Genomic DNA, 15,538 nt, shown 5'->3' on the forward strand with positions numbered 1-15,538 from the left:
CATGACATTAATTCCTACATAGTCTTATTTGCTAAATTCAACACCCAATTATAAAAGTTAAAGGGTGATGTTTAGAATTACTTTTCTCATGTATGTCTTTTGCTGTAAATAAAACAAATTATTATGAAAAGAAATACAATAAAAATTAATTAATTAATTATTGAAAAATGACATTGACATTGATATTTCAATGACAAGATGATCCTTAATGGTCAAAACAATATCAGAAATGAATTCTAAATGTCAGAATTAGTTGGATAAGACTCATTGCACCTGTTTTTACTCCTAACAATGGCCAAGTTATGGCCACGGTCTTCAGAATAACAAAATGACCTTGACCATGACCTTTCAAGGTCAAAATCACCCAAAATGGTCATAACAATATCAGAAATGAATTCCACACACCACAATTAGTCTAAAAATGGAGGTATTACATGTGTTTAAACACTCAAAAACAAAAAAGTTGCATAGTCGATGGTGGCCATTTTTTATTTGGCCATTGCGCCATTCGTGCCACTCTGGCGGACAAGCACCTCCGTGATTTTTCATGTCTAGGGACCCACTGACTCAGTTCAGGCGAGAAATTCCCCCAACACCAAATTGCGAACAGGTCTACAGGCCAGGTACAGGATCATTATGCATTAGGCCACCCATGAGCGTCATGGCGCATCCCCGGCATCCAGCACGTCCCTCCCTTAAATAAGCATCCTTGCCTATAACTAGGAAGTTTTGTTTGCAAGTTTTACAGCATTTTCTCAAAGGTGAATACATACATTTATCTACTGTATACATTACACAGAGTTATAATGTTTCAAGATGTTTATATTGTGTACAGCGTTTCAGGATTTTCATCAAGGAGATGATCTATTTTATATTCATATTGTACAACTTGTAGAAACATTAAACCTACTTAAAATAACAGCTTACATATAGGTTTATTTACAACAGAATGATAAAACCGAACTAATGATGGCCAGTGCTGAGCTTGAGCATGTTGAAATGCATCAACAGAATGAAGTTCAGATGCTAACGTCTGCTGTTGGCAGTGGCGTAAAGTAACTAAGTACATTTACTCAAGTACTGTACTTAAGTACAAATTTGAGGTACTCTTTACTTTACTGGAGTATTTCCAATTTCCAAGTATTTCCAAACTTTAGTTACTAGTTACTTTGCAGATATAAATTATTACATTATAAAACATACATGAACCACTTTAGCCCTATTTTATACCTAGGCTATTTGAAAATAGCCGATCTACAAGCTCACAATGCGTTGTGAGCTTGTAGATCTACTATTTTCAAACATTTTTTGTACTTTTACTCTTGGTACTTTAAGTACATTTTGATACCAATACTTTTACTCAAGTACATTTTTAATTCCGGACTTTTACTTGTAACAGAGTACTTCTGCATTGCAGTATTGATACTTTTACTTAAGTAAAACATTTGAGTACTTTTTCCACCACTGGCTGTTTGTACCAGAAATCAACCATGGAGCGACTTAATGAACCTATCTGGGAAATCCTGGAGGAGCTGCAAGAGGAGGATTTCGAGAAGTTCAAGTGGCGTCTGCAACAGACCGTTAACCTTGAAGGCTGCCATCCGATCGCAAAGGGCCACCTGAAGAAGGCAAACACCATGGACACCGTCGATCTGATCATGCAGACCTATCCCATCAAAGCAGCTATGATTGTGTCGAATGTTCTGAAGAAGATGAACAGGAATGATCTACTGAAGAAAATACCCAGTGGTAAAAGTGTGTGTGTGTGTGTGTGTGTGTGTGTGTGTGTGTGTGTGTGTGTGTGTGTGTGAGTGTGTGTGTGTGTGTGTGTGTGTGTGTGTGTGTGTGTGTGTGTGTGTGTGTGTGTGTTTGTGTCAGGCCCGGCGCCACGGGGGTGCCTGAGGGGGCCTGGCACCCTCAGTTTCAAATTGTGCCCCCTCAGTTTATGTTAAAAAAAAAGAAAAAATGAACATTATATTTATAATTATTTTTTTTGATAAAAAATCGGTAAAATCAGGCAAAAATAACAATTAAATAAGATAAACCTAACCTAACCCTAACCCTAAAACCGAAATAAAGTAACCAAAAAACGCCCAAAAACTGCCAAAATCCACCCAATCACCGCAAATGTCGGTTGTGTGTGTGTGTGTGTGTGTGTGTGTGTGTGTGTGTGTGTGTGTGTGTGTGTGTGTGTGTGTGTGTGTATAAAGAGAGAGAATTGCATGAATGAAATCAAATCCAAATCCGTGCATGAATATAAATAAAAAGAAAGTGTCCGCCCCACCCGCCTGCACCCATACAAACATAACGTATTAATCAGTACTATACTGTACAAATGGAACCAAATGGACCCTTGAGGGGAAGCTCTGCTTTCTGTCTGTCAAAAGAAACATATTTCAAGATACTGCTGTTGGTCTGTAAAGCACTGGATGGTTTACGGCCAAATGGTCTTATTCTACGTTGTGACCATCCAGAAAAAGCTAGTCCATTAGCCAAACATTAACTTGAAATGCATCTTCAACCCAATATTTTACTTCAAATGATCTTTATATGTGAACAAAGACAGACCATTAACGTGAAATTAATCAATGTGAAAGCCTACACCAGTGGTTCTCAAAAGTTTTCGTGCCAAGGACCCCCAAATTGATATGTATGTGGCCGCGGACCCCCACCTGCAAATATGCTGTGCCAGGGACCCCCCAGAAGCAAAGATTTGAGTTACAAATGTTCAGGTTTGCAAAAATGTTCATGATTTTTAAAAAATAGCAGATCTACAAGCTCATATATGAGCCGCGCTATGAGCTTGTATATCTGCTATTGGATAGAATTAGTGTGATGCTTTATTAACACATTTTGCTGGGGACCCCCTGGTATCCCCCCAATGACCCCTGGGGGTCCCCGGACCACACTTTGAGAACCAATGGCCTAGACTACAGCAGGAGGCATTAAACAAGTACTAGATACAGTAGATCTCTGTAAATTGTAAGTTACCATAGACATCCAATAAACAAATATACAAGTCACATAGTTTGACTAATACCCCTGTTTTCATGCAGAGTTTTTGAGTGGGCCTCCAGCTGCTGAGACAACCCAAACACTGTCCCAAGTTGATTCTGCTACTGCTGGTGAGTGGAAATATATTTAGTTTAAACTACCCTTTTTCTGTGAACAAAAAGGTTTGATGGTGTGTGTGTGTGTGTGTGTGTGTGTGTGTGTGTGTGTGTGTGTGTGTGTGTGTGTGTGTGTGTGTGTGTGTGTGTGTGTGTGTGTGTGTGTGTGTGTGTGTGTGTGTTCATATACGTATCGTTTTTTTTTTTTAACAAGGGAGACACATGGATGACATGAAACATAAAGAGAGTCAACTGCAGAACATCACCAAAGAGATGGAGGACAGCAGGCGACAGCAACATGAACTGACCCAGGACCTGCAGGGCCTGAACAACCAAATAGAGGAGCTCACAGTTCAGCTGAATGAAAAAGAGAGTGAACTGGATAAGATTAGCCATAGACTGACAGAAACAGACAAGACACTAGGAGAGAAAGACCAACTGCTGAAGGAAAGACAGAGTGAACTGGAGAAGATCAGCCAAATGATGACAGAGAAAGACAAGAAATTAGGACAGAAAGACCAACTACTGAAGGAAAGAGAGAGTGAACTGTGGACGATCAACCAGACACTGATAGGGAAAAAGAAGGAATTAGGGGAGACAGAAAAGGAACTGCAGGGCTTGCACAGCCTAGTAGAGAAGCTCACAGTTCAACTTAAAGAAAGAGAGAGTCAACTGGGGAAGATCAACCAGACACGAATAGAGAGAGACAAGGAACTAGGACAGAAAGACCAACTATTGGAGGAAAGAGAGGGTGAACTGAAAAAGCTCAAACAGGGACTGATAGAAAGAGATGAGAAACTAAGAGAGAAAGACCAACTATTGAATGAAAGTTATAGACAGCAGACAGAAACACACACACAAATGCAGGAAAGGGAGAGTGACCAGGAGAAGATAAACCAGAGGCTGACAGAGAGAGACAATAAACCAGGAGAGAAAGACAAACAATTGAAGGAAAGTAAGGAACTACCGACACAACAAATGAGAGAGAAAGAGAGTGAACAGCAGTGCAGCCATAAAGAGACAGAGCAGAAAGATGAAGAGCTGAGGAAGACAAAGAAGGAATGCAACGATGTCAACTCTGAAAACACACAGCATGGTAAGAATTGGATAATTAAAAACCCTTTTTCGAGATTAAATGGTTTATCAAAAAACATAAACATATCTTCTAACTGTCATTTTAGCTCAGCAGAAATGTGATATGAAGACAGAAACGGAGAAACCGAGGACTGCATTAGCCCAGACTGGTCAGTAGGCTGAACTAGATTTATTTTGCCCATGTTTTAGCCAGTCATTGTTATGTCTTGTGAACAGGTACATCAACTACCGTTCAACCCCTCGGGCATAGCAGCAGCATAGTAACAGTGATACACGATAAAAGAAAATAATATAAAGGCATCTAACACACACACACACACACACACACACACACACACACACACACACACACACACACACACACACACACACACACACACACACAGAGCTGGAGAGACAGGGAGACCGCTGTTACTCTATAGCAATGATTAGAACAACAAAACAACAAAACTACTTTCTGTTTCAACCAAAAAAATATCACTTACAGCATCTCACAATTTGCATTCAGGGTTAATGCACTTTTATATGTTTTCATATACAATGACAATGACTTTCTTGACAGAGAAAGGCTTTTCTTCGGCTCTGAGCTCTAACACTTCCCCTTTGAGAGAGTTGGACAGTCATGTGGCGCTGCTCCCTGCTTTTGCGAAGGATCCACACAGTAAAACAGACACTCTTAGGTATGAGAAACTTGGTGCATGGGTGAATGTTCCCGTCTCTTCGTGAATCTCTGATATGAACAGGCCTTTAGGCAGTGATTACAGTATGACATGATCCTGTAATATAAAGCATTGATCCAGATCTGTTCTTCCCTTATACTTATTTTGATATTGAGCATAGATTCTAAAGAACTGGATGTTAGTAATATCAATTACCGAGTGAGAAATGTGTCTGTGTGAGAATGTACTTTGCACCAATGAACTTATACAGTACTGTATAGCTATGAGTTGTAATGCATAACTATAAAACTTAAATAAACTTAAACATATTTTTTATTAGAAAAGTCTTTATTGAAAAAACTCAAAGCTGTGGCAGATGCATTAATATGCCTAGTGACCTCAGTCACTGCTCGCGCAGCGGCACCGCGCTGTTTCAAAATGTCTACAGCCGACACTCCACCGCGTCCTCAAAAGACAAAACGCCTCCAAAAGTACAGACGCTGTGCGTGCGTGCATGTGCCGACCTACAAGCTGACAAGGTGTCACGATGCAACAAATTGTGAGCTTGTAGATTAATATTGCATACTTTATTAGCCTACAAATGTCCCAGTGTCTCTTCCAGTCCACATTCACTGGACCCCTCTACCCTGGGTTCAGGGTTGGTGTGTGTCAGAGGCCGGGCTCGTCAGTGTCTCTGTGTCCAATAGAGGAGGTACAGTAGCATCCTGTGTCCTGGAGGAAGATGAGATGAGATGAGATGAGAAATACTTTATTAATCCCCAAAGGGAAATTGTGGTGTCACAGCAGCACAGTGTAACAATAGATAAGTAAAACAACAGACAAACAAAAACACAACAAAACAGATAGACACAACAAAGACCAGGGTCGACAACATGCATTTAGGGAGAGTTCTTAAGCATTGTAGAGTCTGATGGCAGTTGGCATGAATGAGAGTCTGTACCGCTCAGTGTGCATGTTCGGGGGGAGAGTGAGGGTGCTGAAGGTGCTCACCCTATCCTGCAGCTCGCCATAGAGTGGATGGGAGGGGTTAGCCAGGATGGAATTTAGTTTGTCCCTAATCCTCCTCTCTGTGACCGACTGCAGCCCTTCCATGCGGAGGCCAACCACAGAGCTGGCCTTCTTGATGAGGAACATCCTTCACATGTATTTGATGTTTATGTGATGTATTCAATGTTTTGGGGGTCTTATGACAGGTGATTATGTAATGATTGATAGAAATAACTGTATGTCATGTATTCAATGTTTTGGGTGTCTGCTGACAGGGGTTCACAAACTTTTCAATTCCTGTCACACTCTGACCCTGTCCTCAGCCCCGCCCCCTGTCTTTCCTCTGTGGCTCGCTCTTTCCCCCTTTCTTTCCTGGTGATGAGGAGACAGGCTACAGCTGTGCGCCCAGCTGCGCGCTGGCCACTGATTGACAATTGACTCTGCCTTTTAACCAGGCGTTCTCTGTTGGCCCAGTGCTTTGTGATAACCTTATGTCGAGTGACCTACTGTTGATTCGTAGCTGTGTCTACTCTCCCTGTGTTTATCTCCTACCGTGCCTTGTTACTTTTCCCTCTGTCGAGGTGTAACGTTGTTCTTCTGTTGTTACTACCTGAAGTAAAGGATATTATTTCTGCAAACTCCTGGTTCTGTGCTCCGCTTATTGGTCCAAGTATTACCCGGGTCGGGTCCCTGACAATTCCAAGGAATAGTTCTAACAAAATGGCTTGAAGAATGGTGAAAATAGCCAATCTACAAGCTCCCAATAATTCAAATCGACTACATGTCAAAGGCAAATACTGTACTTTTTTATTGCACTACAATTATTGGAAAACATTAGCCAGATTATTATTATAAAACACATCAGCTATTTTTGACAGATTTTGACATTTTGTTCTTTTGATGCCAATACTTTTGTACTTCACTCAAGTTACTCAAGTAAAATGTTGAATATAGGAATTGATACAGGACACATTGGGAGCATTGTGAGCTTGTAGATTGTACAAAAACATTGAAGCAATAATGAGGCCCAAATTAGAGTTGAAAGTGCTTAAATTGGCACAATAGTCTTATGAATAGTCTTTTAATTGTTTTGGGGTACTTGGAAACGCGCTTTATAAATTTGAGAGATTATTATTATGAATGTATTTTTTTTTTCATGTTCCTCTCCTTTCCAACTGGCTCCAATGGTGGTGCCTGGTGTCCACTGGTGGTAGAGCCCTGCATCGGGGTATATAGCATTATATAGCATTAGCAAAAATACAGTAGCATTGGTTCAGAATAGAGCCCTGCATCAGAGGGTAGTGAAAAAGAAAGAAAAAAAACCTGTGTATACCAGTGTTTTAGGCTATTTTGCAAATTAAATTAAACTAAATGTGCCATTTTGTCATCGTGATTCAGTTCTGGGGCAGTGTGAACTTTTTTGTAAAAGATACTTCTGTTTTGGAGTTATGTGCTCAAGCAATCAATAAAACTTTTATTAAAAATAAGATTGAAGCCTTTTCTCTATTATTTTTTCCTTTGTCTTATTGGTCTGGTGATTTCTATTGTGTGCCCTCTTATCTTTGGCTTTTTTTTCTGATTACATTTGTATTTTATAGTTGTATTATGCAGGTTAATTTATCATTTTGTAACAATTGTTTCAAAAACATACATCTCTAAAATTACTGGTTGGATTGTCATGTAACTTGTTATGATGTTATGATTCTTCATGCTCCCTGGAAGATGAAACCAACATATTTTGATGATCCAATGGCCTTTCCTCTAGCGCCCCGCTTATGCCAAAAGGTCCACTTGCACACAAGATATCTCAGTAACACTTTCTTTGAAGCCCATCATAATTATAATGCATTGCAATCTTTTGTTTTGCAAAGATCATGGTGTAATATACTACAAAAGTACCCCAAAACCTGCAACACGTTCATTGTGACATGGTGTGAGCTTGTAGATCTGCTATTTTCAATTATCCTTACTATAGGCTTTAAATGGTTAATCTATGTTTTGTATTATTAATCTAAGTCTAAGTTTCAAATAAGTAGAGGAGCAAAAAGTACAATATTTGCCTCCGAAATGTAATGGAAAAGTACCGGTATAGAGTATCGAAAAATGTAAATACTCATGCCAAGTTTGAGGTTGATCAGTCCAACAGTTCAACAGAGATATTTGGGGGCCACACCGATAAGCATGCATAGATTTTATAGAGATGGATATAAATGCACTAACAACAGATTCACCAGAGACTACAAAGTCAGACTAGCGCGCTTTATGCATTCGGTGGATCACATACTGAATGTCCGCCAAGGCCCAGTTGTTCTGTCTATGACATTTGTCATTTATGTATTTGTTTATTTGGACGGGAACACATAAAATGCTGTGTAAATACACCGGATTTAGCAAGAATGCTAATTTCCATCCGTAGTCCCCATACAGAGAACTAGCAACATTACAAAAAAAGAGCACATAAACATTACTAAAAGGGTACAAACAGAAGAGAAAAAAAACAACAGTAAAAAAGGCCAAGTTTTGACCAAAAATACAAGACACTCAAGAAAACTAGAAAAACCTACATTTTAGCCTATTTAAAAATGTTCACATGTTTGATTGTCCAAGCTCCCAGAAGGAGCGAGTGCATTTTCCGGCAGCGGAAGCTGCCATGGAACTGCCGGTGGAGGAGCGCCAGCTGTCAGCAGTGACTGCCGGTTTTGATAGTTTTTCAGTGAATATTGACAGGAAAGAGGGAGAGAGAAACGCAGCAAAGGTCGTCAGGAACAAGACTCGAACCCGCGACGCGCTGTCAGGCTACATTCAGACGGGTACAACGGTTACTCTGACAAGGCCCCTGTCACTATGATTAAGAAATATTGGTCGGATCGTCGGCACGATGTAGGTGTGCGGGAACCTCTAGTATTATAAAATTAAAGTTACATATTTGAAAGAAAGGGGGTGTTGTGTATTATGGACCCCAAGTTGCTTATATTAATCTAAACCAGATTGACATGTTAAAAGTTATTGTACTAAAGTCAGGAGTAGCTATGTGTTGCAGACAGACCCAGCCTAGCGTCTGCATACAGGACACTCTGCTTGCTTGGTGTGAAGTGCGATTTACATCTCTATTGTTAACTTGGAGACCGTTTGATCAGAGAATGGCCTCATCTTGGTCACACCTTGACAACAGGATGCAGGAAGCGCCAGAGAGACATTACCATTTAGAGCCATTGATTAGAGCCATTGATCTTCGTCTAGGTGTACCCACCTGTTATTGTAATGTGAGCTACTTACAGTATAAGAGTTGACTGAAAATGTGACTTGTTGTTAGTGCTGCCCCACTCCCCACGCCGTGAGGCTGTGATGACTGCACGACCTCCCGACCGGATCTGAGGTAGCTACACGACACTTCTTCTCACAATCGCTAGCAGAGCGCTCGGCTGTGTTGACGGCGGAGCGAAGAACTCGTGATGACGGGGTTCTTCGTGGGGGGAGGTGGTGTTGTGAGAATGGACAGGGGACAGCAGATGACAGCAGAACGTAGGACTTGCGATGGACAAAGTTATTCGTGGAGGGTATGTTGTGAGCTGCACAGCACATCTTCTCGCGATCGCCAACAGAGCACTCTGCTGTGAATTCTAGTCTGTTGGCTGGAGGACAATGGTGCCATCTGGAACTGCACTCAGCAGCTATCTTTTGGCTGAGGTGAGAAAATTACATTGAGGGAGACTACAAAAGCAACAATGGACAGGAGATGAATAATGCAGGACCTGAGGTTATATATTTTGTGATACTGATGATTTAAGCTGCGGAGCGATTGGTTGCCATGAGTTACAGTGTTATGTGAGGATGTTTTTTCACTTTCTGGTTTCTGGGGTTAAATGTGGATTTTTTTTATTTTCGTTGAGTATGGATGATGATGATGTTTGAGGGCGATTCCCTTATGGTTGAATGTTATTGATGCGCTGATGAATGAACCTTTAACTATATTCAGCTATGTTGTCTTATGACGGTGTCTTATGGTGAAAATAGCTGTTATTTTATGTTTAACATTTTATCCCAGAGTTTAAGGTCAACAGGGGGATCCTCACACTGTTATTAGTGAAGCGTTGGCACACAAGGAATGAATCACTGTGTCGACTGTAAGATGTTCTGGTTTGTTTTATATTTTAAGCTTGTTATATTGGGAAAATAGGTCCAGTATTTGCCTTCTGCAGTCAGACGAGCACCATGTGACTCATGGCTACGCAACAGATGTAAGCCGATACGTTTCTAAATACTGATATTCTTGCATGAGTTGTGGAACAGTCTGTCTATTTTTACTAAATCACCCTGTGACTTTACTGTGTAATTTCGATGCCTGTATCTACGTTGTTCTGTTTGATGTGGTGTTTGATGTTTCATCTTCCTGAATGTCTTTTGAATTCCAGCCATTTGGTCATGGGGGGTCGGGCTATATGTGGGAGTTGATGTTTTTTCTTGCATACTGTTTTAATTAATACACGTGGTTGCGATGAACTTATGAGTGCACCGTGGGATGTGTCGCCTGTTATTGTAATGTTAGCTACCTACATTATTAGAGTTGACTGAAAATGTGACTTGTTGTTAGTGCTGCCCACTCCCCACGCCGTGAGGCTGGGGAGTGGGGCAGGGGCTCCCTGCTGCAGGGGCTCCCTGCTGTTTGTTGCTGAATAAACCGGAGAATGATTCTGAACATGGGACTCTGGACTATTCTTCTTCTTTTAAGCAGCTAGGCCTTCCACAGGCTATAGTTAAGCCTCAGATTTACCACAGGGGCAAAAAAAAGGCCAGTCTGTGACATCAGTCATTTATGATGTGTGACACCATAATTGGGCAACGATTCAGCCCGATCTGACTGCCTTTGAATTCCATTATAACATTTAAGTTAAATATTTTGATATAAAAAACAATAAAATATAAGAGGGAAGTTATATGTCTGGAGTTACTTACTTGGCCTTCTGACAGTGCGCACAAACATGTGGCACTGATCAGCCCAGCGATTTGCAAGATCAGCCCCCAGGACAGACACACACAGAGCATCTTCTAGATGGTTCTGCCTCCGTCAGAGGCACACTGTAAACATTACTCCTGGTCTCTTTATGAAACAACGAGACAGGCTATAATAATGCAGATCTTGGACTTCATGTTGTCGGTCATGTCATTTATGATGTCAGTCATCTATGGTGTCAGTCGTCTCCGTTTTTGTGCAATGTTTCAGCGTGATTTGACTGCCAGTGAACTTCCATTATAAAATTTAAGTTTTAAAAAGTTAAACATAATATAAAAAAAAACATAATGTGAATGTAATGTAAGTTGTCACCCTATTAATTGCCACATTCCAAGGGCAAGTTCTTAAGCAATTAAATACAGGGAGCAATTAAATACACAATGTTACAAGAAAATACCATTTTGACCAATAAACACCGATTTGTGTTGTATACTGCATGTTCTTTGGCTGTGGGCCTCAGAGTCCATGCAAGAGCCTTTAGTTGGTACATTGGCCGGGTGGGTAAAAAACAAAACCCCCGTTGTTGTATGGTTATGGGGTCTCTAGGAGAGCTATGCTAGACTCTCCAGCTTACGGTAAAGTTATGCTTTGCGCGACAAGTATCGACATAAGTGTCGAACGATGCGTTGTGCGATGAAAGTGACATCAAAACAATAACAATGTGTCGCAGAGGACCTTTGCAGTACCTCAGAAAAAAAGGGAAAGGTCGGAGACCTAACCTTCTGACTACCAGGAGGTGAAGACCACTCACATGCTGACTACCAGGAGGTGAAGACCCCTCACATGCTGACTACCAGGAGGGGGAAGACCCCTCACATTCGAACTAACAGTGGGTGAATAATGGCCGTTTGCAGTGGAAGGTTTTTGTGAGTACATGGCTGCCCATGCTCTCTCCAGAGCGGATGCACTGCACCACCATCGGGGGCATCTCCACCAACTGAACAGGGCTCTTCCCGTCCTTCAGTGCCTGACACAGGTTCAACACCTGGCCCCTCATAACGGACATCTGTCCCTCAAATATGGCCTTGTCAAAGCCTTGATCCATCTTAAACATTTCTTGGAGGTCCTCACAGAGGTCCTGGACAAAGTGGATGTCGGAGAGACGGGACAACACCAGGTCTGTGGTCTCCTGAGAGAACGCCACTTTGGCCTGGGGTAGCCATGCCCAGTAGAATGGATAGGCTCTCCATTCGTCAGGGTGTTTAAAGGGGAATGCGAGGCCATTGTCTATGGCTGCTATTTTGATGGAGACGTCTTGACTGATTTCTGTACATTCTTTGTCCTTTTCTCCCTCTTTTTCTTCTCCTGGCTTCTCATACTTGATCAACCAGTTGTCATTCCCTCTGTCTGTGTTTCTGATAATGTAGTCCAACACAACCAGCCTCTCAAACTGTAACTGTAGCTGTTTGCTGATGTTGTCAGGCAGAGGATTCGCCTCAAAGCGTTTCAGCCAATAGTAGGCATCCTGGTAACCCTCGACACACAGCTGAAATGAACCCACCTTGGCTGGCATGGGGCCCGTTCTGAGGAAGCGTTCGATAGCACTGTAGTGGAATGTCTCGCTGGATAGATAGACCACCTTAGTTTTAGGCACCAGTCCCAGACCCAGCCTGGAGTCAACCAGCGAGGCAGCAGCTTCTGAGAGGTAGCCCTGGTTCAGCAATATGCAGCTTCGCCCAAAACAGCACGGAGAGCACAACTTCTGGAAGAATTTGGTCCATTTGGGGTTCAGGACACTGTAAGGTTCTTCTGACTTTGGTTTGAAAACGCCAATGATTTTCCCTTCGGGATCCTTGACAAAGTAGCTCCCACTGGAACCCTGGGAAATCCTGGCAGGAAGGACTCTTCTCTCGATAGCTTGTTCTGCCCTATCGATAACAGCAGCAAAATCTGGGTCATCTTGGAAATTATTGAAGTCCCTGCAGCTGTTCTTAGGGGGCTCCGGAAAGCCAGTGTTGGACTCCGGCGCGGACACTGCTGTTGCTCCGATGTCTAGAGTCTCACTCATTCTGACACAATTGCTCACTTTAAAACGTCAAGTTTGTCAAACTTCCATAAAATGTCCATTAAAGTATCAGAATGTAAATTCTATTGCAACTGCCGGCTTTTGTGTGCTCCACATGTGTGCTCCCATTGAACGTTCCTCGGACACAGGATTCTGCATACTGCATGTGTGCTGCCACTGAATATTCCTCGCTGGATGTCTTTATATAGGCCTGTGACGTGGACATGATATAACACCCACATATGGCAGTGTTTCCAAAATGGGTCACATTTTTATTTGTACAAAAAAATGAAAATAACGTAAAGAGGAGCACTGAAGAGGAGTGAACAGCACTTGTACAACTTACATTAAGAGTCAATGGACAAAGCACTATGTGCATAAAGAAATTACTTCAGACAATGTCAAACAGTTTTTAATGTGTATTTATAGATACAATTATTTATAATATATAGAAATATATAGAAATTCCAGGTATCTTAACTGTGTAGCTGTCTATCTTTGTCTGTCTCTGTATTTTGCCCACATATGGAGATGACTAACGTCACAGTACTGACATCATAATACATGTCTGAGTTTTACTTAAAGAGGTGTTGTGGTAGGCCTGATCAGGATGTTAGGCCGCAATCTATTCGATTCATGTTTGCTCCTGGTCACTGTACTGGTCCTGCTGGTGACAAGTGTGCGCCTCTGGCTGCAGATGAAAAGGACCAAACGTCAGGCACGGGACGGTGGCCGTTCCACGGTGGCCTTCTTTCACCCCTACTGCAACGCCGGCGGCGGAGGAGAGAGGGTTCTCTGGTGTGCTATCAGGGCTCTCCAGAACAGATACGCCGACATCAACTTTGTGGTGTACACAGGGGACCGTGGTGTGACGGGCCGGCAGATAGTAGACGGAGCTCGGGAGCGGTTCAACATCACTCTTCCCCTACCAGTCCTCTTTGTGTTCCTGAAGCACCGTGCGCTGGTGGAGCCCGGCCTGTTCCCCCACTTCACCCTGCTGTGCCAGAGCATCGGCTCCATCTTCCTGGGATGGGAGGCCCTGACCGAGTTAGTCCCCGACGTCTACATCGACTCCATGGGCTACGCCTTCACCCTGCCCCTGTTCCGCTACCTGGGGGGCTGCAGCGTGGCCAGTTACGTTCACTACCCCACCATCAGCACGGACATGCTGTCTGTGGTCAGAGAGAGGAACCCCAGGTTCAACAACGCAGACTACATCTCTAACAACCCGTTCTTGAGCGCAGTCAAGGTGGTGTATTACTGCGTGTTCGCCCTGCTCTACGGCATGGCGGGCTCATGCTGTGACGCCATCATGGTCAACTCCTCCTGGACGCTGGGTCACATCCTGGCGCTGTGGCGCTCGCCTAACCGCACCAGCGTGGTCTATCCGCCCTGTGATGTCACCGGCTTCCTGGACATCGCCCTGGATGAGGACGTGGACAGAAAGAGACACTCCGTGGTCTCCATCGGCCAGTTCAGGCCGGAGAAGGACCACCGGCTTCAGATCTGTGCGTTCAAGAGGCTGGTGGACCGCAGAGGGGAGGAGGGGCTCAGGCTGGTGCTGGTTGGTGGATGCAGGAACCAGGAGGACGAGGACAGGGTGATGATGCTCAGGCGGCTGAGCCAGGAGCTGGGTGTGGCCCACAGGGTGGAGTTTAAAGTCAACGTACCCTTTGAGGAGCTGAAGAGAGAGCTCGGGGAAGCCACCATTGGCCTGCACACCATGTGGAACGAGCACTTCGGCATCGGCGTGGTGGAGTGTATGGCTGCGGGGAAGATCGTCCTGGCCCACAAGTCCGGCGGGCCCAAGCTGGACATCGTGGTGCCGTTCGAGGGGAGTCAGACGGGCTTCCGGGCTGAGGATGAGGACGGCTACGCAGACGCCATGGACAGGATCCTCACCCTGCCTCCTGCCGCCAGGCTGCAGATCAGACGCAGCGCTCGCCAGTCCGTTGCTCGCTTCTCTGATCAGGAGTTTGAAGCCTGCTTCCTGGCAGCCATGGAGCCACTAATGCGAACACTGGCACAGTGAGAGGACAAGTGCGTGCATGCGTGCTCTATTAATTCATTTAGTTACGCACAAATATATTAAGTTTGACACATTATCCCTCCATCTGCAAGTTTATGTTACGTTACATATAACGTAACATGCCCATAGAGACCATTACAATCTAGGTGTGAGGGCTGTGTAGCACTCTGATCATCTAGTATTGGTGTAGAGAGACAGGACATCAGGGGCAGAGAGGAGAGGAGAGGACCTGCGAGACAAGACAGGGGTCGGAGTCTAAGCCAGCACTGTCGGGCTGCGCCATCATCTCCATTCTGTATTTCATCTTTGTACTGCATGTTCTTTCATAAATGAATGCCCTATTTTATACTTCCTTTTATGACACAGTTGTGCAAAATTAGCAAATATAGCCAATCTACTCGACTCAATGTGAGCTTGTGGATCTGCTATTTTTGCAACTTAAATTCCCACCTATGATGACATCCAGAACAGGTACAGCAGGTTGAAAGTGGTTAAGTCTGTCAAGTATCAAGAGCTTGTGTGTAAATAACAAGACCAGGAGACCGAATTCAGCCCCTATGCCCTATATAGTCCACTATGTGGGGGTTCCGCCATTTTGTATTAGTGTCCGAATGTATAGTG

General features: G+C 43.4%; 3 protein-coding genes across 3 annotated transcripts; 2 read left to right on the forward strand and 1 right to left on the reverse strand.

The window, feature by feature from the left end:
- Positions 1-983: 983 nt before the first annotated feature.
- Positions 984-4,931, forward strand: LOC308080608 (uncharacterized protein; the record flags this gene model as incomplete). The annotated part of the gene is made up of 6 exons (XM_080422501.1): positions 984-1,103; positions 1,482-1,749; positions 3,057-3,125; positions 3,325-4,206; positions 4,292-4,354; positions 4,768-4,931. Exons 2-6 carry the CDS (start codon positions 1,491-1,493, stop codon positions 4,929-4,931), a joined length of 1,437 nt encoding a protein of 478 aa, XP_080278627.1. The 5' UTR covers positions 984-1,103; positions 1,482-1,490.
- A 6,775-nt stretch (positions 4,932-11,706) lies between these two features.
- LOC308080609 (phosphatidylinositol 4-kinase type 2-beta-like) lies at positions 11,707-12,891 on the reverse strand (the record flags this gene model as incomplete). The annotated part of the gene is made up of 1 exon (XM_080422502.1): positions 11,707-12,891. One exon carries the CDS (start codon positions 12,889-12,891, stop codon positions 11,707-11,709), a length of 1,185 nt encoding a protein of 394 aa, XP_080278628.1.
- A 607-nt stretch (positions 12,892-13,498) lies between these two features.
- LOC308080610 (GDP-Man:Man(3)GlcNAc(2)-PP-Dol alpha-1,2-mannosyltransferase-like) lies at positions 13,499-14,920 on the forward strand (the record flags this gene model as incomplete). The annotated part of the gene is made up of 1 exon (XM_080422503.1): positions 13,499-14,920. One exon carries the CDS (start codon positions 13,499-13,501, stop codon positions 14,918-14,920), a length of 1,422 nt encoding a protein of 473 aa, XP_080278629.1.
- Positions 14,921-15,538: the final 618 nt, after the last annotated feature.

Source organism: Gymnoscopelus braueri, assembly GCF_963280865.1.
Source record: "Gymnoscopelus braueri genome assembly, chromosome: 24".
Taxonomy (NCBI): Eukaryota; Metazoa; Chordata; class Actinopteri; order Myctophiformes; family Myctophidae; genus Gymnoscopelus; species Gymnoscopelus braueri.